A 27,510-nucleotide genomic window follows, 5' to 3' on the forward strand; every position below is an offset into this window, starting at 1 on the left:
ACTCTTACTTTACATATGTAAAAATACACATGGGAAGGAGGCAGAAGGTAAAACCGAGTTAGGAAATGAAACGGGCCACTACATCATATTTCGGAAAGCTGGTAACATGTTTAGATAGAGAACTTTGACGAAACATTCGGGGCTCTTCCTGCCATCTTGAACATGCTACCTCTCTCTCACGTTATTTTCCCACTGATTTGCAAAAGGATAAGAGATGTCTTAACTTTTAGAGGTGGCATATAAGATTCCGCAATTTTTTATTTACAGAAAAAAAATTTTGGTGAATATCGTATGCTTTTCCAAAGACCACAGAAAAAGGGACAGTTTCCATTCTAATTATAATGGTAGAGGCGTTAGCTTGCAGTGAAGACTACATTTCCCATCGTGTACGGCGCTGCTCACAAGTAATAAGCCCTCCATCATTGGGCCAGGACGCTTACGCACCTTGGGGCTTGTAGTTTTCTGGTGGCCCAACCGTTTCGGCAGCCCGGGAAGCAACCACCGGAAGTGCCTGCCTAGAGAGGTGGAGTCCGGGCGGTGGCGGCCGTTGCCTGGAGCCCGCGTTGCCTCCTGAGACCGGTAATATGGCCGGGAGGAGAAGGAGAAGGCGGCGGCGGACCGAGCTGTTCTCTGTTAGTACCTATTGAGCCGTTTGCTTCCTGACGAGGCCCGTGGTGAGGGAACGAAAGGTGACCGTGCCGTGGGAGATCAGGTGTGTACGTGCCGAAGGGGCTTAACTCAGAGGGTGCCTGTTGCGAGGCCACCGGGCGAGGCGAAATTGGCGCTCAGAGGAGCTAAGGGCGGGCTTCGGACGAATGGGGAGCGCCAGTGCTGGGCTCCCGGACCTCAATCCCCTGGAAAGGCGCTGGTGTGAGGAGGCGGGTTCCTGGGCGCCGGCGGCAACGAAAGCAGAGGTGATGCTCGATGCTGACACTGCTTGGTGGGCCCTCGGGATGGAGCCTCATCAGAGGCTCCCAGGGAGGTAGACGTGCGGCGCTGGGGCGAAAGCAGAGGTTTGGGGTAAATAAACTCCGGCCGCACCCGGAGAACCGCCTGCTATTGATAAAACTGGGCCTTTTTTTCTGCTCCTACGAGCTGGTGAAGGAGGCGTCTCCAGGGTGTGCACTGGCCATTTCTGAACGCGGGTTACCGTAACCAGAAGCTCTAGGAGCGCTGTTTACTCTGCCTTTGCGACTCTCTGGGGCATAAGCAGGAGGATAATTAAGCAAATTCCCTCGATTGCCCCCGATGCTACTAGGTAGTTCCCACTCTTTGCTTCTATCTGGTTTTGACCCCACTTCCCTACCCCTAAATTAGGCAAATGGCAGGTGCTGGAGATTGATTTAATGAGGAAGGGTCTGGAAGCAGCGAAATGAGGAAGCTGTTGTCCCCCTTTCACGTTTTTAAGTTACGTTTGAATCTTATCAGGACCCAAGCATTGTCATTGCCCTCCAGTTCATAATGTAGTGGTAAAAACCAGCATCATTATCATCATCATCATCTGCCTAATGAAAGCAGCCCCGTTTATTGATGCTTTCTGCATGTCTTGCAGTATATTAATTGCCATACATGTATTAGTTCATTGAATCCTCACAGAATCTCTGAGACAGATGAGATTATTCCTGTTTTACAGATGAGGAGACTGAAACATAGCGATGCTAAGTGAATTGCCAAGAACTTAGAGCTAGTATGTGCCTAAGAAACCGTCCCCTCTTATTGCCTCCACAATAAGTTTACGTCTTTGGGAGAATTGATGAGTAAACAACCAGCTTCCATCTGAAAACAAAGCAAGATCTGTTCTGTGTTACTTTTACCATTCCCTTCAGTGACGTTTCTGGTAGAGCACTGGTGAGGAGTCTGTGGGGTTTGCAAAGAGGCTTATTTGGAAAAGGGTCATGGTATAGAAATGGGGAAGACAAGGCATGTCTGAACTTGATGTAGCGGATAAATTATTAATTCAAGTGGGCCGGTAATGCCTGATAGGGAAGTATAGGGCAGTAGAGTGGTGGTTGGAGTGGCCTTGTAGTGAAGTCTCCCTTAAAATAAAACTGCTCACAGAGGTAATTGTGTTGTGAGAAAGGAAGTGCTCTCTTGCTTAATCGTATAGGATATGGATGCTAAATTTTTAAATGGTTGCCTTCACAGTTTAGAGGTGCCAGTTTCTTTGAGTAGGGTTATCCATGAATCTATCGTTCTCTAAATTCCATTCTTCCTTGCTAGCTTTTTCTGGTTTAGTATACATTATTGTTTGAGCTAATTACCCTGATTTATTTATTCGATACTTTTTATCAAGTGCTACTGTGTGCTGACGCTGTTCTGTGTAATGGGGATTCAGTGGTGAGCAAGACTCAGAAAGTACCTGTGCTTATGGAGCTTACGTTTTGGTGGAGGAAGACAGACAAAAACAAAGGAAATAAACAAGATAATTTCAGATAGTGGTAAGTGCTATGTAAATTGGGAAGCAGCAATGTAATGTCGTGGTGACCAATACAGGGTTAATTTAAAGGGACAGCCTTTCAAAGGCAGGGACAAATAAGCTAAGACTGAAGGATAAGAAGGATACAGTCATGCTCCTCTGGGATCATTTGGTGATTTCCTAATCATATTAGCACTTGTGTTGGGATGTTTAATGCATTATCATATACCATAAGTTATGCTGTAATAAGTTACTGTACATCTGTAATATAACATACATGTACTGTTTAAGGGATGTGAATTTGACTTTCTGAAACAATGAGGCACATCTATATGATGTTGTAGAAAGAAAAATAAAACTATGTCATAAAGCTATTTTAGCAATATTTCCTTCAATTTCCCAGACCTTTAAGATAGAATTTCATGCTTTGCATGTATAATCATAGGAAATATATTACATTAATTACATGAGTAATCTATTTATGTTCTCTGTACTGCTAGATGCATAGATTGTGTTAAAAAATATTTTGAAGTATTTTAGTAGAAATGGGGTCATTTGATGTTCTCTTACAACTTACCTTCTGCATGTTTTGGTTGTTAAAAACATAATATGGGTTGAGATCTAGACTAAAAATTGAGGTCTTGCTATGGTTATGCAGTAAGGTGTTTTCTTTTTTACTTTTGTTTGTTTTATAAATATAAGTTTGGAAAACAATCTCATTCACACTCTAGAGAACCATTTCTTTGAAATTAAACTCTCACTTTGCATAAGTCAAACATAGGAATAATTAGAATTGATGGGATGGTAGGAAGAAGTTAATTAAGACTACCAGTTGGTCAAAAGTAGCAACATATCTTATTTTTTAATAATTTAATCATAATTTGAGTATGCTTTTTCTTCATTTCTAATTGTGCTATAGTTTGCCCCTGACACTTGAGTGTACTGAATTTTTAAGTAACTTGAGGCTTAGGACATTATCATATCCTATCTTATTTCATCTCTGCATATCCTACATTATGAATTGAATTTACCTACCCTCTTTCTTTTTTCATTAATGAATTGTTTTAAAATGAACACTGAAAGGAACATTATTGTATTACTTTTTCTATTATCATAATTCATTCCCTTGTTGGTTAAGAGTCTGATGTCTCTTTATTTTTTCTTATTTATTTATATTTGAAAATCCATAGTTGTTATATTTTTCCTTATTTAAAGGAAACAATGTTGGACATAATGCTATAGAAACAGACAACTAAATATTTAACGCATGCTAAATGAATGAATATGGTGGCTAATCCTTCACAGTTACCTTGTATTTTCATAGCCACCATCACAATTTCCAGAAATGGTGAAGCTACTGGGCTGATTATTTTAAGTAGATTGGCAATGGTTCCAATTTTTAATAATAAAATAGAATTATTACAAGAGTCAATAGATTTTCTGTCTTCTGCTGACTGATTTGGCTAGTGATGATGGAGTCATAATATATTTTTAAAATATGCAAGTAATAGACTTTGAACACCATGATAGAAAAAGAATTTTTAAAAGTAGGTATTTCTTTTATTTAAATAGAACTATCTTTTTTTTTCCCTCCTTTTGTCTTTTTTATTTTTTGGCTACCTTTGTATAATTTAGTTTTTCTTGTGCTGTGTAGCTAAATTCTGCTAAAGAAAATATATTCTATTTTAAAATCTAAAGTTAGTAAAGTGGTATAGAATTTTGTGTCCTTTAAGTAGATTTCACTGGTATGGTCTCAGTACTTTTGTAAAAATCGATTTGCACACAGATGTTCAGAAATGCTTACTATATGAAGCAAGCCTTAGCTGCGTAGGATCTTGACCTACTTACCATATACTCAAGATCTAGCTCCTGATCAGTGAAAAAATTTTTAGAAAGGCCAGTTCTAGGAATTTATGAATTCTAGGAGTATTTCAGTGCTGTATAACATTTGCCAAATATTTAAGATCTATTTTTATCAGCACATTGAAAATGACATTTTTCTCTTTTGTAGTGTGATTGTGGGAAGATGGAGGAATATGAGGAGTTCTGTGAGAAAAGTCTTGCCAGAGTCCAAAAAGCATCACTGTCCACAGAGAGCTTTCTACCTGTCCAGTTTGAGAGCATTTCACTTATTCGCTTCCATGGAGTGGCTGTGCTTTCTCCACTGGTAAACATTCTTTGATTTTAAATAACCTTTTTTTCTATAGTGAGCCACTAAGGCAGGTCACTAGAAAAATAAAAGAAAGTCTTATAAACATCAGAAAGATGCCTAACTTATTTGTAATTAAAGAAATACAAATTAGCACTTTTTTACCTACTAGATTGGCAAAGATCTGTTGGGACCTAGTTAAGTGTTCCTTAGGTTGTGGGTAGAAGGCACTTTTGCTGAGAAAATCAGTTGACTTTATTTTTTGGTGAGCAGTTTGTTAGTGTTTATCAGAATTTAAAAGTACATAACCTTTAACTCAGCAGTTCCATTTTGGGGAATATCTTACAGTTATATTCTCATCTAAGTGTCCAAAGAAATAGCCATAAGGTTATAATAACATCATTTAAAATAGTCTATCAGTAGTGGACTAGTTTAACCATGGTCTATTTTACAGAATCTCATACATGCCATTAAAATAAGTACAGTAGACCTAAGTGTATGGGTATGGTACGATCTCCATGAGCTGCCATAAATCACTGCACACAGCATACTTTTAGAAGCAGTGTAGACTAGTGGTTAAAAACCCAGCCCTCGTTCCTTATGGCCTGGGCTCAAATCACTGCTCTGCCACTTGCCTGCTATGTGAACTTGCAGGTCCATTTCCTTTATTTGTTAAATTAGGATAAAAATATTGCCTACCACATAAGGCTGTTTTAAGGATTAAATAAACTAATACATTTGGATTTTTATTTTATTATTTTAATTTTTTTAACTATTTGGATTTTAAATAAGGATATAAGGATATTGTATTCTTTCTCTGGAGAGGGGTAAGGAAATGTAGGATGAGAGGGAAGACACACTTTTAATCATAAACCCTTTGATAGTGATTGAATATTTTTAAAATGTACGTGTTTATATTTCAGATCAGAAAGTTAATTGAAAGAAAACGAGTTTAATTTTTTTTTTTTTTTTTTGGTATAACAGGAGTTAAATGATCGGTATTTTCAGCCAACTTTTTGTAATGAAATTTTCAAATATACAGGAAAAGTTGAAAGGATAGTACAATAATTACCCATATGTCTACTAGTTAGATTTAACAATTCTTAACATTTTTGCCATCTTTGTTTTATCATGTTTGTGATTTTGTGTGTTTGTGTGTGTGTGTGTGTATTTACCTACTTTTTTTGTTTTATTACTGAGCCATTTGAAATTTGCAGATACATGAGACTTCTCCCCTAAATACAAACTGGGGCAAAAGTAGGTTTCCAGTTGTTCATATGAACAATAATGCAACAATTAATAAATAGTAATGCAAGAATAAACTCACAACTGTAAGTAATGTAAGAATAAACTTACAGTTGTGAGTACAGTTACTCATACTCACAACTGTAAACCTACTTTTGCCCCACCCTGTATTTTGATATACATATTCTAAAAATAAGTATATTCTCTTATGTAAAACCCCAATATGATTATCACACCTTAAGACAATTAATAATAATTTTAATAACATCTCATTTTCTGTTCATAATCAAATTTCTCAATTTGTGCTCAAAATGCGTGTTTTAACTATATTTTTCTAATCTGGATCCAATCAAAATTAACAAATAGCATTTGCTTGTTACAATTTTTTAAATCTCTTGATCCAGAACAGTTCCTCTACCTATTAAAAATATTTTTTTATGATAGTGAATTTTTAAAGTTATCTTGTAGAATGCTGTACATTTTGGATTTGTCTAATTGTTTCCTTCATTTCCTTCATGGTGACGTATAACTTGTCCTCTTGTTCTGTAGTTCCTATAAACTGGAAATTAAGTCTAATAAGAGTTTTTATTAGTCATGTTAAACATTTTGGGCAAGAATTGTTTGGAGAAGATGCCAGGTACTTCATAGTAAATTAAATCAGAAGTTACATAATCAATAGTTCTCTATTTTGATGTTTAGTTTGAGTACTTGCTTTTACAGTGACTCTTTAAAGGTACACATTTTCTTTCTCCTTTTTTATTAGCAAGTAAACTGTGGGATGACTTTTTGGTACCATGCAAATAAGAAAAAATTTTAAAGCAACATTTTTATCAGCCACTTAATGACAAATTGTTTAATTAGTTTCATATGGACCAAAGTGTCTGCATCTTATAGCTTAGGATCTATGACTCTATCAGTTACTTATTTATAAGCAATATCTGATGTTTAGGGATATTAATCTATGTTTTTATGTTATATTTGATGAGTGACTTTTGCATCTTTGGAATAATATTTTATGACATTTTCATTTGCTTAAGTCTAAAATAAGTCCTTGACTCCTTAACACAGTGACTAAACTTCCCAGGACTTGATAATTAAAATTTAAATCCACTGAAAAAGATATAATGCCTAGAAGCCTTCAGTTTTTTTAGGTACATTATATTTTTAGTGGAGGTTATACAATGAAGTGGGACCAAATATGTCTTCTGATTTTGTAGGCAAACAGAACACCACATATTTCTCTTATTATTAAACCTTTGGACATTTTCTTGAGATAACAAAGAGGTAATTTGTACTTTTATTGGAAGGTTAGAAATTGAAGAATCTAACTCACCTAGTAAAGTAAGACATTACCAAGTGAAAAACTCAGCATTGGCCAAAAGGGCTGATTTTATACCTCATTTTAGAGCATTTGATAAGGTTTTTTTTCTTTTAACTTTTTTTTAGTTGAGAATAATTTACATACAGTAAAATATACAGATCTTAAGCAGTAAAGTTCCATGGATTTTGATATATGGCATACAGTTGTATAACTCACACCTACACAGGATATTTTTATCACCAGTGAAAGATCTTGCGTACCCCAGTCATTACCCCTAATCACTTCAGATTTTTTCACTATAAATAATTTTAATCAGTCTGATTCCAAACTTCCTGATTATATGCTTTTTATATTTATGAAAAATACTTATTTGTAATATTTTGCAGCTTAACATTGAGAAAAGAAAGGAAATGCAATATGAAAAGCAAAAAGCACTTGAGGTAGAAGCAAGAAAGCAAGTCAGCAAGAAGAAAGCTTTACTGACTCGTGTCCAGGAGATCCTTGAAAATGTTCAGGTATGTAATTTAAACTCTTTTTAATTATAATTAAGAAATCATGACGTAAGCATTGAAGATAACTTTTCAGAAATATATTTGCCCTTAATAATTAATTACAAATATACTTTGCTGTTTTGTTTGAGAAGCTTCATAATTTGTGATATTCCATTTCAGTTACTCTAAGGAAAATTCACTTGCTTGTCAGTGATGCCCAGTACTTGAATCAGAGGGCACTTAGACAGTGGAGCCATACATTGAATATAATTGCTTATTGTCTGTGTCTTATGACTCTAAAAACATTGAATTCTCAGTGACAAAGTGATAGAATTGGCTATTGTAGTTTACCTCTGAATTAATCAAGACTATTGACTCAATGACTTTATTCTCCTTCTCCACTAAAGTAAATAACTGCCCCCAAATTTTTTTGGTGAAAATTCTGCTCTTAGATGCACAAATGCAATTTAGATTAGATAAACAGAATTACCTGGATGCTTCTTAGGTCCAAATTAAAACCATTTAAACAAGAGGTCCATACCTTTTATAATTATTTTTATTTAGCTTAATTTAAATTTGTATAAACAGTTTGTTTTAATGTCTGGATCTCATTGCATACTAAGAAGAAAAACAAATGAATTCAATTGAACAAATAATTTCTGCCATATATAGCACTGTTTTGCTGGTTATATCTTTTTATTTTTTCATATCCTTAGTGGGTAGTGGTTTGTGTAATTCATACTAGATGAGACATGTACAATGAACCTTAGAATATTTTCCATTAACAGTTACCTTCATTTCTCTGTGGATAGTAGATTTTAATTTGCAGATTATAATTATTTCTCATTAAGTTTAAAAAATATATATATAATATGTAGCACAATAAGGGTGGGTTTTTGAATTACTAGATTTTTTTAAATATTGAAACAAAAATAGTATATCGTTCTTGGTCCATTGAGGAAATATATCAAATACATTATTAAAGAGATTGTTGTTGAGTCTGAAAACTTTCTCTGTTTAATAGTGCATGTACAGTGTTGAACTGTAATGAATTAATTATGCAGGTAGAGAACTTTTGTATATTAAAAATAGATTTCTAAGGTCTGTTTCATCTGTAAAACCTTTGATTCTACGATAGGTTTTTGTTGTTTTTGTTATTTAAATCATGTAACCAAAGACTCATGTTAGTGGTACACGAAAAACATTAAACCTATGAATATGTTCATAAATTTCATAAATACATATTTCTTTTGTTTTATTTTGGTCCTGAGTTGTGACTGAACACCTTGTTGTGCTGTTTATTTCATAGTACCTGGAAACCATTACATGTCTTGGGATTTGTAAGGTAAAACAGGAGTGCCGTATAGTCCAGGAAAAAAGCACATGTAAAACAATCTGAAAACCTTTCAATAATCAGGATTCTGGTATCTGTGTTCACATAATAATATGACAGTGATTTCTGCTAGTTTAATATATGGTTGTATAATCTTTAGAAACCATCTAAGTCACTTTTAATTTTTTTACACAGTTGAATGATTTAGACAAAGTGTAATTTTATTTTTTCTTTTGCCTCTCTGGTGTATAAAATTGTTCTCATCTTTATTTATTACATTTTTTTTACTTATTTTGCTTGTTGTAAAACCCATTAACAGATTCCTGTTTTATCCTTTTTCTTTTTTTTATCCTCACCTGAGGACATTTTTTTTTTCACTGCTTTCAAAGAAGGGGTGTAGGGGAGGGAGAGAGAGAAACATCGATTGGTCACCTCTTGTAAGCTCCCTATCCAGGGACGGAACCCACAACTTAGACATGTGCCCTAACCAGGAATCGAACCCACAACTTTTCAGTGAATGAGACAGTGCTCCAACCAACTGAGCCATTGTGGCTCCGACAACAGGTTCCTGCTTTAAGTGGCCATCAGTTAATCAAATTTAACATTTTGCTTTAATAAATTGGATTTTAAATGGAAATTTTTTTTATTTTTAAGTAATTTAAGTTACATGGTTGAGCTATCATTTACTACAAAATAATTGCATGATATTGAATGATTTTAGCTAATATTGGAGTATGTGGGAGGCAGGAGTCTTATTACTGAATTATTTTTTCCTAACCAATATCCAGAGCAAGTTAGTCTTTGTTAAGGAGGGAATCACTTATGTAAGAAATACAATTACTTGCTATTTATCTTATGCATCATTATCCTTAAGTGATGACTCTTATAGGTGGAACAGTTGGTGACGTTAATAATATAACCAGAAGAAAATTAAGGAAAATACTTCTATTTCAAGATTATATTGCACGTGGATATTTGAATATCTGTGTGTGTGTGTGTGTGTATACACATGCACATATGTTCATATTTGTTATCAGAATAGGTAATTTCCTTTTAAAAAACTTAATAAGTAGACAGAGATGACTAAGAGATGTTACCTGTAGTCATTTGAGTTCCATGTGATATAGGATACTATAGAAAAAGGTAAGCTCAGTTTTTCATTGTGTTTTCAAACATTAGAACTCTGAATCTTCAATTTTAGTTTTATTTTAGAAAACAATGAAATCAAAGGTTTTTTTGTGCAATGAGGAAATAATAATTTTTAAATTACCTTTTTCAGGTTAGAAAAGCACCTAATGCCAGCGATTTTGATCAATGGGAGACTGAAACAATTCACTCTAATTCAGAAGTCGGAAACTTGAATGTTCCTGCTACTTTTGCAAATAACTTGCCAAGCCCTACTGAGCACTCTACTTTAGCAAAGTTTGAAGAGATAACTGGAATTTTGCCATCAAATAATGAGGACCAACTTAAATCTAATGAGATAGACTTAGCTAGGGATTCAGAAGAATTTAATTCTCTGAAGCAATGTGATAGTTCAAATATTAGTCATACAGGAAATGAAGCTTCTCTAAAGACCTTCCCAGCAACCCCGCAAGAGACTCTAATCTCTGATGGTCTCTTCCCAACAAATGAAGAACAGAATTCATCACTTTTGGAAGAAGTTACTCCAGATCCCTACATAATGAGTCTTCAAAACCTGATGAAAAAGTCAAAGGAATATATAGAAAGAGAACAATTTAGACACAGTTTGAGAAGTGCAAAGGGCAGCGTTAATGAGAGTCATTCAGACAAAGAAAATGATGCTGTTAAAGTGACTGACCGTGTAAAAGAGAAGACCCAGTTGATGGGCAAACACTGTGGTTCAGTGATTCCTGATAAACCAAGCCTTAATAAATCAAATGTTCTTCTCCAAGGTGCTTCCACTCAAGCGAGCAGCACGAATACATCAGTTTTAGGTAGCTTTTGTAAAGTGGACACATTTGTGGGAACTGGTCACCCCACTCTTTCGGATCCTGATTCTGATTTTAAAGTCATTCCCACTTTTGTTACTGAAAATAATGTTATCAGAAGTCTTACTGGTTCATATGCCAAATTACCTAGTCCAGAGCCAAGCCTGAGTCCTAAAATGCACCGAAGGCATTCTAGGCCATCGTCAGCATGTCATATACTTATAAATAACCCAGTAAATGCCTGTGAATTAAGTCCTAAAGGAAAAGAACAGGCAGTAGACCTAGTTGTTCAGGATACTGATGAAAAAACAAACATACCTGAAACTGTGCCAAATTTACCAACTGATTTAACAGGAATTTGTTCAAGCAAGGTTTATGTCAGCAAAAACACATCTGAAGCCGTACAGGAAATGGTTTTAGGTAATTCAAATAACGTGTGTCAATCTTCAGGCACTCAATTAGGAAATAAAATTATTCATGAACTTGCTATTGTGGAAGGTCAGTTAACATCTGATGGGAGAGGACCACACAAAATGGACAGTACAGGTACTGCCATGCCAAGATTGCATGAGCCATATGCCACCCATCCCTGTGTAGCAAGTCAAAATGTTGGAACCACGAGTGGACTCAGGTCAACCAGTGTGTTAGAGAAAAGCTGCAGTTCACAAATGGAACTGAATAAGTCTTATGATGTAAAAAACCCATCTCCTTTACTGATGCAAAACCAGAATACCAGGCAGCAGATGGACACCCCTACATTGTCCTATGGAAATGAACAATTTTTGGATAACAGTTTTGAGAAAGTTAAACGGAAGCTTGATTTAGATATGGATAGTCTGCAAAAAGAAAACTGCTCATCTGTCATAACAACTGGAATCACTGACCAGGAAAGGCAACATTTGCCAGAAAAAAGATATCCTAAGGGATCTGTCTACATCAACAAGAATAAAATGTTGGAAAGTATTTCCAAAGGTAAGAAACTTAGAAGGGTTTGATACTTGTCAAGCAGATGGCACCTTTATTTAATACTTTTAATTGACATTTTGCAAGTAATATCGGTAATCATCTTTATTGTATATTAGAGTACTTAATTTCATTTATCTTATCAGAGAGCATATAATTAAATGCACTTTATTGCCATTTGATGGGCTTTTCTTACAGGATTTTAAAATTGAAATTATGAATTTTTCACAGTCCACTTGGTATTATACAAAATATTGTTAATGGCTGGAGGAAAAAGTTTTTGCATGAAACATCACTCATAGCTTTAATCCAATGTATTGCTATAATGTTTTCCTTTTGGACTGTGGTTTCTAATATTTTCATCAGCTCTTTCATTTGTGATGAAATCTTCCTGTAATTGGCCCTTCAGTAAACACATCAAATTATTAGAGAAGAATATCACAAATAAGGCTGTGTGAGTAGGGTTTCAGGAATAGTATCTTTATTGATAGAAATTACTCAAATTTCTGTTGCATCTAGTGTTGTGTTAACAATTGTTAAAACATGTCTTCTTCATTATTCCTTACTTTGTTGTCATGGTTCATAGATTCTTCATTGCTGACATGGGAGACATACAAATCAAGTAAGTGAAGTTCTTAGACATAGACATTTCAGCTCTAATGTGATATTTGTCTTCCTGGAAAAAACTTCATGTTCTGTAAAATTGCATCCTAAAAATAATAGGTTTTATAGGAAAAACAGGATTAGAGCAGACCGTTTAAATCTTGTGCAACTGCATATATAACAATGCTAATAAAAACACTTCATAACCTGGGACGCTAACCTGGATTATTCTTGTAAGCAACATACCATGGCTAGAGGTTGTCTCAGTGAATCCTAAAAGCACACAAAGCCAACAGGTGGCAATTCTTGCAGTTGAGGTAGCTAGGTTACTATCAAAGTGGATAAGGGAGACCCTTTCCTCATAGCACTGGGCAACACTTAGTGAGGAACTCCCCACGTTGTTGTTACTACAATACTTTTAAATAAAAGCTTTGTCAAAAATACAACCTTTCATATGGAGTATTTTGAGAAGAGAGAGGCAGAGAAAAGGGACATGGAAAAAAGCTCACTTGTCTGCTCCCCTAGCACATGTTCAGCAGGACCTTTTTTTCACATTCATTTAAATGATATATTTGAAGCTGAACATGCTATCACAGGATAGGCATTTGCCTTTGCACCTCCTACACAAATCTTGGTGATGGTGGGCAAAGAGCAATCCTTAATAAGTTGGCAATCATCTTAACTCAGAACATTTTTAATAATGTACACTTAAAAAGTATTTTTACAAATTGTTCTGCAATCCAATTATACAATGTATTGCTACAATGTCTTCAATGGCTTGGGAAATATTTAGAAACCAAAAGGCAAAGTAAAAAGACAGGTTAAAACAACCAGAACGGTGCAAGTTCAATATGGCTCTGATTTTATAGTTTTTTACCGCATCATCGGTATCAGAAAGCTGTTCCTTTGCCTGGCTTCATTGGTCAGAGTTTAAAGAAATACCTCTTCTTCCTGGTTTCATTTCACCTTCCAGATCCATTCAATATCCTCTAATATCAATTAGGACTCTAATATCAATTAGGAGCTAGAGGGAGACCCTTTCCAGGGAAGAGCTCCCTCTCTAAGAATCTGTTGAATGAGCAAGTAAGGGTGGTGAGACGCAGGCCTTTATTGGTTAGCATGAAATAAGAGCCACAAAAGAAAGTGTTGTTCAAAGAGAGGACCTAGCTATATCTTGATTGTGCTTTGTCAGATCCAGGAGTAGTCTGGTCGGAAGCATAATTTAAATTGATGATATAAAACATCAGATACTAGATTTATAAATTTTCTAAATCTGAGGGGATGTGTTTCTTTTCAGAAGGTGAGGAGATATTAAAAAGCAAGATGTTAGCCTTTGAAGATATGCGGAGGAGACTGGAAGAACAGCATGCTCAGCAGTTATCACTACTCATAGCTGAGCAGGAGAGGGAACAGGAAAGATTGCAGAAGGTGAGGAATTAAAATATAGAAATATAGGGCTGGTAAGTGGAATTTAGCTGGGGGTACCTAAAGTTTTAGTCATGGATAGGATACTTGTAATTTTTCTCCCAGAATATCTTAATTTAAGGGGTCATTGATTTTGATACATGGGTAACATTTTTATTACCAGAATGTGAAGTTTAATGTTTAGATTCGCATCTAAAAATAATGTAGAATTTATCAGAAAGGTACTTTATTGAATCCTTAATTCAAAACTTAATACTTTAAAGATATTTTATAAGTAGAATCTGAAATAAGCATTTCGTGAGAGTATATTGTAAGAGGAGGACACTTGTTTTGAGATTATTATTGTTAATATATCACATTTTTAACATCAAGTAAATAGTCAATTTTATTTGAGGGAGGAAAATGAAATAGATAACAATTTGCTGGTAATTATACATACTTTTAGGTAAGCCTAAAATGATACTATTCGGGGATATAATTTAACAAAATATCTAGCATGTTATAATAAACTCTTAATTTATAGGAAATAGAGCAACAAGAGAAAATGTTCAAAGAGAAGAAAGTGATTACAACAGAAGCCTCTGAATTGGATATTAATAATGCAGTGGACTTAGAATGGAAAAAAATAAGTGACTCTGGTTTGTTAGAAACAATGCTATCTCAAGTGGATTCCCTCCATACTTCAAATTCCAATAATTCTGGTAAATATTTAAAAATCCTTTTCCATTTGGAAAAAAAAATCTTATAACAAGATATTTTTATTTGGCACATTTTAAGATTGCAGCTTTTTTTCTTCAAGTATTATAGTTCCATGTCCAACCTATTGCTATTTGCCAGCTGCTTAGTAACTAGACAAAAATTAAGTGATAGCAGCAGATTAAAGACCGGTGAGCAGGTGTTTGTGAGGAAACCCATCCTAGCAAGGAAAATACCAGGAAATTTGACTCAGAGTCCAGTCTTTGTTCATTCATGCAGCAGGTGATATGCTTCAAGTGAAAACACAGTTTGCTATCTCCAGAGTGATCTTGAATTACTACATTTAATTCCTATCCTGGTAAGAGTTTATCTTCACATCTCCAATTATCCTGAGATGCTGTTTGTGTTGAAAACATAAGCTTAAAGTTCATAAATACTTTAAGTGGATCAGTTTCAGAGGCAGTTGTCATTCCTTTTTGTTGGTAGTAGTGTTCTTAATGAGTGTCATGTTATGTGGGTGTTTTGCATATTCTGATTATTTGACATCAAGTATAATACTCTGTATTTCTCTAGGTTTCACAAATTCTGCCCTACAACATAGCTTTGGTTCTGTAAATGAAGCACCCTTCTACCTCTGGGGATCATCAACTAGTGGCTTGACCAAACTCTCTGTAACAAGGCCTTTTGGAAGGACCACAACTAAATGGTCTCAGGTGGGCATACTTAATGATACATGTATGTTCATCTATTATTTATCTACCTATCTTTCTGTATTTTTTAAAGAGCTACATTATACAAATAAGCATGGATATTTTTGTCATACATCCACTAGTGTAGCTTTTATTAGAGTTGAAACTACACAAAAAACATACATACATAGAAGAATTTATTTCATTGTAATAGATTAAGAAAAACAATTGAGTGTAATACTCAGATTATTAAAACATTGTGTCTATCTTATTTCTTCTAGGTTATCAGTCCAGAAGTACAAGCAAAATTTAATAGAATAACTGCTGTGGCCAAAGGATTTCTTACTCGTAGGCTTATGCAGACCGATAAATTGAAGCAACTTCGACAAACTGTAAAAGTAAGAAGATTATTGTAAATTATTTGTATTTCACTTCTGTGTCAGTTTGTGTCAGTCTTGTAATAGCTGAGTTAACAAATTAGTTCAGAACTTCAGCAGATCATACTTCTTTTTAGCTACTATAATATAGGGAACTTTTTTTTATTTTAAATCATTTTTATTGTTATTCTGTTACAGTTGTCTCAGTTTTTCCCCCTTTACCCTCCTCTGTCCAGGCCACTCCCCACCCCCTGCTCCCACAGTCAATCCCCACCCTGTTGTCCATGGCCATGGGTCATTCATACCTGTTCTTTGACTAGCCCCTTCCCCTTCTTTCCACCATTCCTTTCTCTCTCTCTCTTTTTTTTTTTTTTTTGGTGGAGGGAGTGGATGTTGATTTTTTTTTTTAAATGTCAAAATCCATTATAAAATACTAAAAAATTTATTTCCATTATAAAGTCTCAGCAATTAAAACATGACACCAGCACAGAAATAACAAGTAGATCAATGAAATACAATGAGCGTCCTAGAAAAAAACATATATATCTGTCTAACAGTACAATATATAGTTAAATTGATATTTCAGATCAATGGGGAAAATAAGGCTTATTCAACAAATAAAGTGCATGGACCACTATTACTTGAAATAAAACAAATATAGAGCCCTATTTCACACATGATACAAAAAATATTAAGGTGAGTTAAAACTCAATATGTAAAATCTAAGGAGTTTTAGGAGAAAATACAAAATAATATTTTTCTTACCCTGAAGTAAAATATTCAAATCCAGAAGCTATAAAGTAAAATGTTGACAATATGACTATATTAAACATTTAAGACTCTATAGTAATGTACATATAAAAAAAGTTAAAGGACAAGAAATAGAAAAGGAAAGTTTTTGCAACACATCTAAAAAAGGGTTAAGAGCTTTTTAAGGGCAAAAATTCTACAAACTTTTAATCAAAAAATGGATAAAGAATACCAAACAGTCATTTAAAGCTTTTTAAAAATAATAGAAATAGGCAAGAAATATACAAAAGCAGGTTTAGTTTCAACAAATAATAAAGTAACAATTAAAGTAACATCATTGTCACAATCAGATTAATAAGTGTTAAAAATATTGGTAATGTCAAGTATTGGTGACTGTGAAAGGAACTGGGCATTCATAGACTCCTCTTCTTCGTCTTCTTAAAGCAGTCCCTTTAGCATATTTTGCAAAGCTGGTTTGGTGGAGGTGTATTCTTTTAGCCTTCTTTTGTCTGGGAAACTCCTTATTTTGCCTCCCATTTTAATTGAGAGCCTTGCTGGATAGAGAAGTCTTGGTTCCAGGCCTTTGCTTTTCATGACTTGGAATATTTCTTGGCATTCCCTTCTGGCTTGTAGTGATTCTGTTGAGAAGTCAGCTGCTAGCTGTATGCTCCCTTATAATTTACTACCTGTTTCTCCCTTGCTTCCTTTAGGATTCTCTCTTTGTCTTTGATATTTGCCATTTTAATGATGATGTGTCTTGGAGTGGGCCTCATTGGGTTCCTCTTGAATGGGACCCTGTGTGCTTCCTGGACTTGTGTGACTTTCTCTCTCCTCAAATTAGGGAAGTTTTCCATCATTGCTTTTTCAGACAAGTTCTCTATCCCTTCCTCCTCCTCTTTTCCTTCTGGTATCCCTATTATACAGATATTACTACATTTCAGTTTGTCTTGCATTTCCCTAAACACCTCTTCATTCTTTTTGAGTCTTTTTTCATTTTCTTGCTCTTCCTGGGAGCTTTTTCCTACCTTATCCTCCAGCTCGCTGATTCGTTTCTCTGCTTCTGCTAGCCTGCTATTGATTCCTTCTACTGTGTTCTTTAATTCAGAAATTGTATTCTTCATTTCCTCTTGTGTCTTATTGATAGTTTCTATGTCCTTTTTCACTCTGATATAGTTTGCAGTAAGTTCCTTGTAGTTTCCCTGTGGTTTTTTGTAATTCTCTCTGAGCTCACTGAGCCCATTGAGCTCCCTTATAACCATTGTTTTGAACTCAATCAATATCTGATAGTTTACTTTTCTATTTCATTTAGTTCTCTTTCTGGGGATTCCTCCTTTCCCTTTAATTAGAAGGTGTTTCTTTGTTTTCCCATTATTTGTGAGACTCTTCTTTTTTGCTTCTGCTTCTTAAATTGATCTGTCTTGACTGCCTCACTTTGTGGTGTGAACTTCTGTGGTAGGAGACCAGTTTTTTCTTTCTTGATCTGCCTCTGATGATATCAGATGTTTACCCTGTCTGACCTTAGGCAGTCTGTTTGAGACTTCCAGGAATCTACTGTTTGTGGCTGTCTCCTTCAGTTGTTAAACTAGTCAGGCTTAGGCACCACAGGGTGGGGCAGAGTCCTTCCTGGGGGCAGGGTTATTGTGTCCTGTCATGCTGGTGCTGCTCAGGGAAGTGGTCTGCCTGAGCCAGATGGCTGCTGCCATATGGGGGAGGAGTCAGCACCAGGATCCTTCTGGCTGCTCTCTTAGTTCCCTCCCCAAAACCTCTGTCCTAAGATAGACAATTTTAGAAATCTAATTATTAATCTCAGATAATTTCTAAAAATATATAAAGAAACTTGTGTATTTTCTTTTTTTAAAATCTCTTTTTAACTTATTGATTCTAGAGAGAGGGAGGAAGGGGGTGAGGAGAGAAAGAGAGAAACATTGGTTTGTTGTTCCACTTATTTATGCATTCTTTAGTTGATTCTTGTATGTGCCCTGACTGGGGATCAAACCTGCAACCTTGGCATTCAGGATGACGCTCTAGCCAACTCAGCTACCTGGCCAGGGCAGTTTGTGTATTTTCATCCCACTTTAAAGTGGGTGCTGTTTTGACTTTTGAGAAGTAATAGATTTGTGTTCTTAGTAATTTTGGATTGACTGAGAAAAAGAACAAGAGGAAACTGCAATGATCACGAATCTTTCCAGAAAAATGGTTTTTGAAGGAACATTTCATCTTTCAGGACACAATGGAATTCATAAGAAGTTTTCAGTCAGAAGCACCATTAAAGAGGGGAGTTGTTTCAGCACAGGATGCTTCTCTTCAGGAAAGGGTGCTGGCTCAGGTAAATGTACAGGTCCCAAGGGCTTGGGGAAATGGAAATGCTTTATTTCTCTCCCTTCACTTAAACACTGAAAATATATTTCAATGAAAACTTTACCCTTTTTCTCTTAAATAAAAGTGTATGTAATATTAATGAACCCTAACCTCATCTTTTTAAATGGGTACAATATTTTCTTTTTTTGAAACTAGTTGCGAGCTGCCCTGTATGGTATTCATGATATATTCTTTGTAATGGATGCAGCTGAAAGAATGTCTATTCTACATCATGACCGAGAAGCTCGCAAAGAGAAAATGCTCAGGCAAATGGTATGTTACCTGATTTTGTAATGAATGAGGGAAAAAGAAAAACTCTTTCTTCTACAGTCATAAAATACTTCTGATACCAGGTGTGTGCGCTTTTTTCCCCCACACCGATGAACTCTTTGACATGCTGGGTGTCCTACTATTCAATTCAGCTCCAACAGTATCTACCTGGAGTTATTAGATACTACAAGTTAAGGAGGCAGTTAAGACTGCCCCCACTTCAAATGCCGTTCGTAATTCCCAGGTTGTCACTTGAACTTAAGACTGATGGTTATAGTTTGGGGTTCCCGTCACCCTCTCCTTCAGGTGACTAATTTTCTAGAATGACTCACCGAACTCAGGGAAACATTTAACTTACACGTTTACTGGTTTATTATATAATAAAGGATATAATAATTAATACAGATGAAGAGATGCATAGGGTGAGGTCCAGAAGGATCCTGAGCACTCTGTTCCTGTAGAGTTGGGACCATCTTTCTGACACATATGTCTGTTTACTAGCCTGGAAGCTCTCTGAACTTTAGGAAATTTTATGGAGGCTTCATCATGTAGACATGATCAACTATTAACTCAGTCTCTTGCTCCTCTTCTGTTTCCAGGGAAAAGGGGGCGAGGCTGAAAGTTCCAGACTTCTAATCATGCTTGGTCTTTCTGATGACCACCCCCCTTGTAGGAGTCCACCCAGAGTCACCTCATTAGAACAAAAGATGAAAATTCCAATGGGTTTAGGAGGTCTGTGTCAGGATCCAAGGTCAAAGACCAAATATGAGGAAAAAAAGATGTTTCAACCATCCTTATCAATCAGATTACAAGGGTTTTAGGAGCTTAGCTCTGTTAGGAACTTGGGTCAAAGACCAAATATTAGCAGGAAGCAGAGGCAGAAACATATATTATATATATGTTCCTCTGGGTTTGGAATAATTGATAATAAATATTTTCTGTTGACTTCAGCACCCTTCCAACAATTCTTAAGCACAGGTAATTCCCAGGATTACCAACAACATTTAAATCTGTAGACAGATTTAAAAGAAATTGGTGAAAGAATTACATATTGTTTTGTGATTAGATTTTGGAATTAAAGCTTTGAATGTTGTTTGTGTGCCTGATAAACTATCTTCTGCTCCTGATGGAATTTACTTGAAAGTATCATGTAGCTTCTGCCTTTTTTGGAAATCAGAGTTGGAACAAGCCTTCAAGTTAATTTGAAATACACCATAGTATTAGAGAGTTGTGATTTGAATCAATCATCTTGGTATGGTTGGCAAAAGAAAAACAAGCAAATTTGATATTATTTCTTTGGGGGAAAATAATTTTAATTATTTTTTAAAAATTAGACTGCTTCAGTTGTAAAGACAAAGTTAAAGTTCAAAATGCTGTTAAGAGAAGCTTGTCCGTGCCATTGACATCATCCTATACTGCAGTTTAGTGGTATTACTGGTACCGCTAGAGCTTTGTTACTTTTGTATTTTAAAGGATAAAATGAAAAGTCCACGAGTGGCTCTTTCCGCTGCAACACAGAAGTCTCTTGATAGGAAGAAGTACATGAAGTAAGTTTTTCTCATGTCGTATCACATTAATTTAATTATTATCAAACCAATTAATTTTAGTCATCTGTTGGTCTGTTTGTGTATCTATATTGACAATAACAGTTCACTCTTCTGCAACTTAACTGATAGAAATCCTGTTTTTTTAATATAAAGAGTTTTATTAAAATGTGGTAAAATCTGATTTAATCTTTAGATAAATGTATTTATTAACTACTAAATTTGTCAGTGTTCAAATTGTGTAATTGGTAGTCAATCAAATATTAAAAATAGTTCATCCTTACATGCACTGTTAATTTTATATCTTTTAAATATATTCTTTTTCTAGTATCCTAAAGACTTCATGGGAGGAAAAACTTGATGCAAGGAATATCCTAATAACTACCTTATTAAAACTCTTCTTTCCTTGAAAGTAGTCTTTAATATGTTTAATAGAGGTCTTTCATGGTGCATTAACTTTTAAATGATGATTTGTCTCTGCCACCGTGTATCACATTTGTAAACGTGTTTCACCTCCTTTCTAAATGCATTACTTGTGTGTTCTTTTTTTATATTGTGTTAGAGCTGCTGAAATGGGAATGCCAAATAAGAAATTCCTGGTTAAACAAAACCCTCCTGAAACAAGGTGAGAAAAATCACTTAGTCTCAATGAGAGGGTATTTTTTATTTTTAAAGAAAAGAAAATGTTATAAATTTCAAGCTTGCTTTTTATTGGTTTTGTTCCACTTTACCTCAGCAGAACACTCCCTGCTGAGTTGGAAGATCTCAGAGTTAGAATTCATATTAACACCTGGTCATGTACCTGCGCACTTACTTGTCTAGCCTCGAGCTTTCTGTGGGACATGCTCTCTCTTGTGGAAATTTGAGTCCATATGTCCTGAGTTCAGTCCATATCAAGAGGGTCTTTGATATTTATTTGAAAACCTTAGAAAGCTAGCTTAATATTTCTGACCTGTTTTCTACTCTTGTAAAAGTGAAGTTTCTTCTCTTAGATGTTTGAAAGGAAAAGTTGGCTTTTGTAAAGTAGATAGATAAATTATCTAAAAATAGAAGGATTAATACTTTTGTTGGGTATCTCTTTAATGACAGAAACCTAAGGCTTGAGCTCTTGGTGAGCAAAATATAAGTACCATATTAATTTGCTTTAATCAGTTTGCTTTGCTTTGTCATATTATATTGGCCATATCATTGCACAGATGACTTCCACCAAACTGTTATCATTTATTTATTGAAAGAAAATGGCGGGGGGGGATAATGGAATTTATCCTGTTGAATTAATTTTTTATTTACTTTGTTAACAGAGTCCTTCAGCCAAACCAAGGACAAAATGCTCCTGTTCATAGGCTACTTAGTAGACAAGGGTAAGGATGCAACACATAAGGGTATTTAAAAAACACTCAAATCAAGATTAGCTCTGAGAAGAAAAATAATTCAGTGTTCTTTACATAAGAGATAACTATTTTTCAAGTGTAATTTTTTTTTTAATAGCGTTAGGAAGATTTTGTAAAGTTTTGTGTTCAAAGATACCCTTTGTTGTACTATTGTGTATTATATTTTAATTATCATCTTACGTTGGCATGTTTTTACTTTTCATTTCATACCATTTTGCTCATTAAATATTGTAAACATCCATATAGTAAGTTCAGCATCACTAAAGTGATTCTCCAACTAAGTATGTTATAGTCTCCTGCTGAAGTGAAGCATAGCTTCCTTAATGAGCATGCATGAGACTTAAATTCTTTTTAAGTCTTATTTTCAAGCTTATATGTGCTAAGAACAGTTGATACAATATGGTTGCTTTCTTTGAATGTTGAACATCTAGACCTTAATGCAAGTGACTTATTAATTTTTTTATATTCAATTAGAACCCCTAAGACATCAGTGAAGGGGGTTGTGCAAAATAGACAGAAGTCTTCACAGAGCAGAGTGCCTAACAGAGCGCCTGTTTCAGGTGTGTAGCAATGAGTTCCCGAAGCCCATGCAAAAGAAAGAAGTGCACAAGTTGCCCCATGATGCAGGCCTCACGCGTTCTGTCCTTGCCACCATAATTCTGGCATATTCACAGTCATTTCCACTGGTGATCATTTGTGTATGTTGTGGCAGTCAGGAGATCTTAGTAAAACTTGTTTCAATTTTAATTTTTGTAACAATTTCATGGAAAGACTTTTTTTTAATCTGAAAAAATTGTAAAATTATACATGCTTAATTCAGAAGCCTTTTTATAAATGAGTGAAATGTATGGATAACAATGAGCACATTCCTAAATCTGTGCATGTTCAGTTTTGAGGAAGTGTAGCTATTACCCAGGAATATTTTATCTGCACAAAATGGGAAGAATTTCTCTGTCTGACCACAAGATCAAATGTGAATATGCCAGTTGGGAGAGGGTAAGGTTTTTTTTTATTTTTTTATTTTTCTTAATCTTGTGCTCAATGAGAAGCGTGAGTTAAATCTCTTTTGTATTTATTATTTGAGAACTCTTTAAAGGGTAAACTAAATACTGAATTTTTTAATTCTATGTATGGTGGCAAGAAGACAAATTCAGTGTTGAGCTAATGCAAAATGCTTAAGCTAATGTTTTAATATTTTTTTAGGCATATTTGTTGAGACACTTCAATAAGCTTACCAAAAATTTACCATATCTATTAAAATTACTTTCTTTCAAAATGCTCTTCTTTAACTATACTACTTTTTAAGGATTTAAAAGAAACCGATATTAATCACCAGACAATGAAGATTAAATTTTTAATCAATTCTAATCTCATTTAATATACAATTACAGTATTTTAGAGCTTTTACTATTAAGTGATTTTCTGAAATAGGAGGGAACAAGCAGAATAAGAATTTTTTCTAATGTTATCACCACTTGTTCACAGAAGTTCAAAGAAGGAACAAGATATTTATCGTAATTTGGAAATGATTGCTGACCTTTTACATATAGAGTGAATGTAATTCGTAATGTTGCATGTATAGATGATAATTTAAGTGTCATCTTTTGGAAGTCATCGTGAGTGAAGTAGGTTTATTAAAAGGGGATTAAGCAGGTGAAGATCCATCTTATGCCAGAGGTAGACAAAACCAGCTGATTCAAAAGGTAACCTTTTGAAAGAACTCAGACAAAATACCAGATCAGTTGCTTGTGAAGTTGTATGGAATTTTAAGACATTTTCAATTTTTTTCCATGTTAGTGATATGTATTGTAATAAATCCTAGCTAGTTGGCAAATCATTGAGAAATTAGTATTGTTTTGCCTCATATTATCTATTTGTCACAGTGACTACTCTCCATGTTCTTTTCTCATGCATTTCATCTCCACTTTTTGTCACTTGTGAACGTATAAGCAAAATAGCAACTACTGTTTTTATTCAGTAATGTTCAACAGTGTAAAGGCTGAATAATATGCAGTTAATAATATACATTGAAGCTGAGTATTGCGAATTAATGTGGTTTAATTGCATCACAGTGTAATTATGAATACAAATGAACTTAATCCTTGAATTAACATGTATAATTAATATGTATCTAAACAAGTACAGGAATTCCTTCCTGCCCTGGCTGGTGTGGCTCAGCTCATTGAGTGCCAGCCTGTGAACCAAAGGGTCACCAGTTTGATTCCCAGTCAGGGCACATGCCTGGTGGGTTACAGGCCATGTCCCCAGTAGGGAGTGCACAAGAGGCAACCACACATTGATGTTTCTCTCCCTCTCTTTCTCTCTCCCCTACCCTCTCTAAAAATAAGTAAATAAAATCTTAAGAAAAAAAACAACCAAAAAATATAAATAAACTCTTAAAAAAAACTTTCCTATTTTTCTAAAGATTTATTTACATCGGGTTGGCCAGAAAGTCCATTTAGTTTTTTCCGAAAAATAAAAGACATTTTTCATTTTCACCAATAACTTTATTGATTTGGCTATTTTTAGTATGTCAGGTATCTCCTGTGTGGCATAATATTGATTGTTTTCAATTAATGTCTCAGTTTGATCGCTGTCAAATTCAGTTGGTCTACCCAACAGTGGAGCATCGTCCAGCAAGAAATCCAGCATGAAACTTCACAAACCACTTTTGACACGTTTAATCAGTCAACATCACTTTCTCCATACACTGGACAAATCTTTGCATTTCAGTTTTGTTTCTACCTTTCTTGAAATAATAAAGCATAATATGCAGAAATTGTTGCTTATTTTCTTCTGTATTCAGTATTAAAATAGGTACACAAAAATTTGGCAATTTTACTAAGTTTTTTTTTTAATGCACTCTGATACGACAGCTGTCACAATACAACCTAACAAAATTGTTTTGAATGAAGTTAAAGACAACTAAGCACTATTAGAGCCACTGTATGGAAATAAGCCAAATGAACTTTTTGGCTAACCCAGTATATGAGTGCATATTTAAATAATTTTTTTAAAAGACCTGAGAATTTTATCCTTTGACATTAAAATGAAAATTTGGGATATGACTGATTATAATTCTAACTATGAATCTCAATACAGGGTTCCATAGTTCTTGAAAAGATTACTCTTTCTGTTCAAATTTTTAATGGCCTGGATTATATTTCAAACAAATTTGAAATTGTGCTTTGATATCATCTATGTGGAGAACAAACCATTCAATAAGCAATTTTAGGAAACTCAGTTTTGTTAAGATGATAGAATAAACATACTCTTAGACTGAAGTAGAATTCTAAGGTGTTAAAATTTGCTGCAAAGTACTTAAAGTTGTTTATAGTTTTTACAAACTAAATTGCAGTCTCTGATTTTGTATGTTTTAACACATACTTGCTCATTTTATGTTTTGTGCTTAATTCAAGTGTTGGTAGTGAAATTCAGAAACCACTAATTAAAGCAATATATGAGGCAGTAACACAAAGTGGTTAAGAAATACAACAAATTAGGTTAAATTTGGTTCTCAGAATCTCTACTTCTAGCTCTCCTGTGTTTCAGTTTTATTATCCTTAGGATGAATAGACATTAACAGTTTCTACCTCAGAAGTTTATGTAAGGATTAAATATGATAATATATGTTGCTTAACATAGTGGTTGGTAGATAATAAGCACTCATTAAATGGTATCATTATAGAAGAGCCAACATTGAGAAATAATACTAGTTTTGCTCTATTTTTAGGAGTATATGCAGGAAAAATCCAAAGAAAGCGGCCAAATGTTGCGACAATTTAAGAAGACAACATTCATTAGGATAAAGTAGGGGAGGGTTTCGTCTATGTTATTCTCCCTGCCCAAGACTTTTCATTTAACCCTGGATTCTGTTTACACAAAGTGACGTCAAAGGGCTGAGTAATTATGTAGATAATATGGTCAACCTGGCTAATTCCTTCCCATGCCCCCATTTTCCTCTCTTAATATTAGATTTGGGTGAAGACGAATTAGTATTTAGTTAATTGACTCTATGCTTAACTTATAATAACATAAGTTTGTTTCATGTATGCATATGCCTGTTGAGAGCCTCTTTATAAACTTAAAAGGGCATTTCGGTTTATGCCTATAAAATATTGAAAAGGTGAGATAAAGTACAAGCTTTGAAATATAAATTTCATTCATCTCTGGATACTGATTGCTGAATTTGATAAATTAGATACTGTTCTATTCAGGGGGAAATTATTGCAGAAAAATGTTTTCCCCTGGTTTTGTAAAAACTGATTAATCTCTCAGTCTTCATATTCTTGGACTTACAAGATTACCACATAGAATAAAACACTCGCCTGCTGATTGTGGTCCACCTAACATTTATCACAGAAGTATCTGGGGTCACCTTTTTGGTCATAAGCACACATCTCTCAATAGCTAATTGTTTTACAGAAATGTTAGGTTTAATGTATGTTACCCCAGCACTCTTAGAAACATTTCTAATAAACTATAAAATCTTTCTGTGGTAGGTGACACCTTTGGTGAAGACAGCACAATCTTTCTGAATGTAGTGGCATGCATAATTGCATTCATTTCTGTAACATAAAATGTTGCATGCAGTTTTATTTTCTATTTAGTCTGTATATTTTGTTTCTTCATAGTCTGCTTTTTCTAGCATGCTTGATTTAGAGAATAAAGAGCTATATAATAATAAATTCAGATTTTCAAATGGGATGGTAATATTGTCTAGTTGAAATTTTGCATTATTTAAGAGGCACTGCTTTTTAAAGTTTTTAATCACTAACATATTCATTTAAAATATAAAACCAAAAATGTTATCAAGGGAATATGATTTTATGAGAATGCCATTGTTAATTTAAGATAGCACTTCCAAAAAGGGCTTTGTGCTTCTCACATAAAATTGGAACTGTGTACATTTAATCTTTCTGAATTTTTAAAAGATACTGGTATTTTGAAAATGTAGACTATATATATTCCTAATATTCTTTAAAGAATGGAGATAAAGATTGTTCTCTGATTTTCTGTTCTATTTAAAATGTAATTTTTACATCCAACTGTACGCAGAAAGTAATAACCTACTCTGTGTGTAAACTTGATTTTCTTTATTGAGATGTATTGTTTATTGACTGACTGAACCAGGAAATTAGAAGACAGTCAAAAATGTCTATGTTACCAATTTTATTACTTGTAGGCAAGAAAATCAGATTACCTTCTTAATATGATAAATTGTGCTTTATCACTCTGAAGACTCAGGAGACAGCTTACTCATATCATTGTGGGTCTTTCCAATAAGAAAGGTAGATACTAAAAGTTTTGTGTACACTAATGCAAATTAGCTAAATAAATAGTATATTTCAGAGAAAGTTAAAACTAGTTTTAGGTTAAGGATGAGAAACTTGAGTGTTTTTTTAAAGATAAGAGCTTGTGTGTTTTACACATTTCTTTTTAATGTTCACAGCTTTTCTCATAAAAGTGCCAGACATTGTTTTGTGCTTTTAATTGATTTTTATTTATATACATTATTTTTTTTTATATTTACTTTG

At 34.4% G+C, this 27,510-nt stretch overlaps 1 protein-coding gene across 6 annotated transcripts; it reads left to right on the forward strand.

The window, feature by feature from the left end:
• The first annotated feature begins 523 nt into the window (after positions 1-523).
• CCP110 (centriolar coiled-coil protein 110) lies at positions 524-27,439 on the forward strand. Of its 6 annotated transcripts, XM_054589643.1 has the most exons (17): positions 524-712; positions 2,294-2,438; positions 4,428-4,583; positions 7,518-7,646; positions 10,235-11,879; positions 12,457-12,492; positions 13,771-13,901; positions 14,422-14,599; positions 15,168-15,307; positions 15,565-15,681; positions 18,635-18,736; positions 18,925-19,041; positions 20,512-20,585; positions 21,145-21,207; positions 21,884-21,943; positions 22,448-22,533; positions 25,707-27,439. In XM_054589643.1, the coding sequence occupies exons 3-17, from the start codon at positions 4,443-4,445 to the stop codon at positions 25,757-25,759; spliced, it is 3,072 nt and encodes a 1,023-aa protein (XP_054445618.1). In that variant the 5' UTR covers positions 524-712; positions 2,294-2,438; positions 4,428-4,442; the 3' UTR covers positions 25,760-27,439. The 6 variants fall into 6 exon arrangements, with proteins under 6 accessions (XP_054445618.1, XP_054445621.1, XP_054445620.1 ...); XM_054589646.1 differs by lacking the exon at positions 22,448-22,533; XM_054589645.1 differs by lacking the exon at positions 12,457-12,492.
• Positions 27,440-27,510: the final 71 nt, after the last annotated feature.

This window comes from Pteronotus mesoamericanus, unplaced genomic scaffold (assembly GCF_021234165.1).
Source record: "Pteronotus mesoamericanus isolate MK-2021 breed Mesoamerican mustached bat unplaced genomic scaffold, CSHL_Meso_final scaffold_167, whole genome shotgun sequence".
Classification (NCBI taxonomy): Eukaryota; Metazoa; Chordata; class Mammalia; order Chiroptera; family Mormoopidae; genus Pteronotus; species Pteronotus mesoamericanus.

Coding starts and splice junctions, on each gene's coding strand:
- CCP110 (XM_054589643.1), top strand. CDS start 4,443: ATGGAGGAATATGAGGAGTTCTGTGAGAAAAGTCTTGCCAGAGTCCAA. Junction 20,586..21,144: donor GATAGGAAGAAGTACATGAA/GTAAGTTTTTCT, acceptor ATATTGTGTTAG/AGCTGCTGAAATGGGAATGC. Junction 21,944..22,447: donor AGGCTACTTAGTAGACAAGG/GTAAGGATGCAA, acceptor ATATTCAATTAG/AACCCCTAAGACATCAGTGA.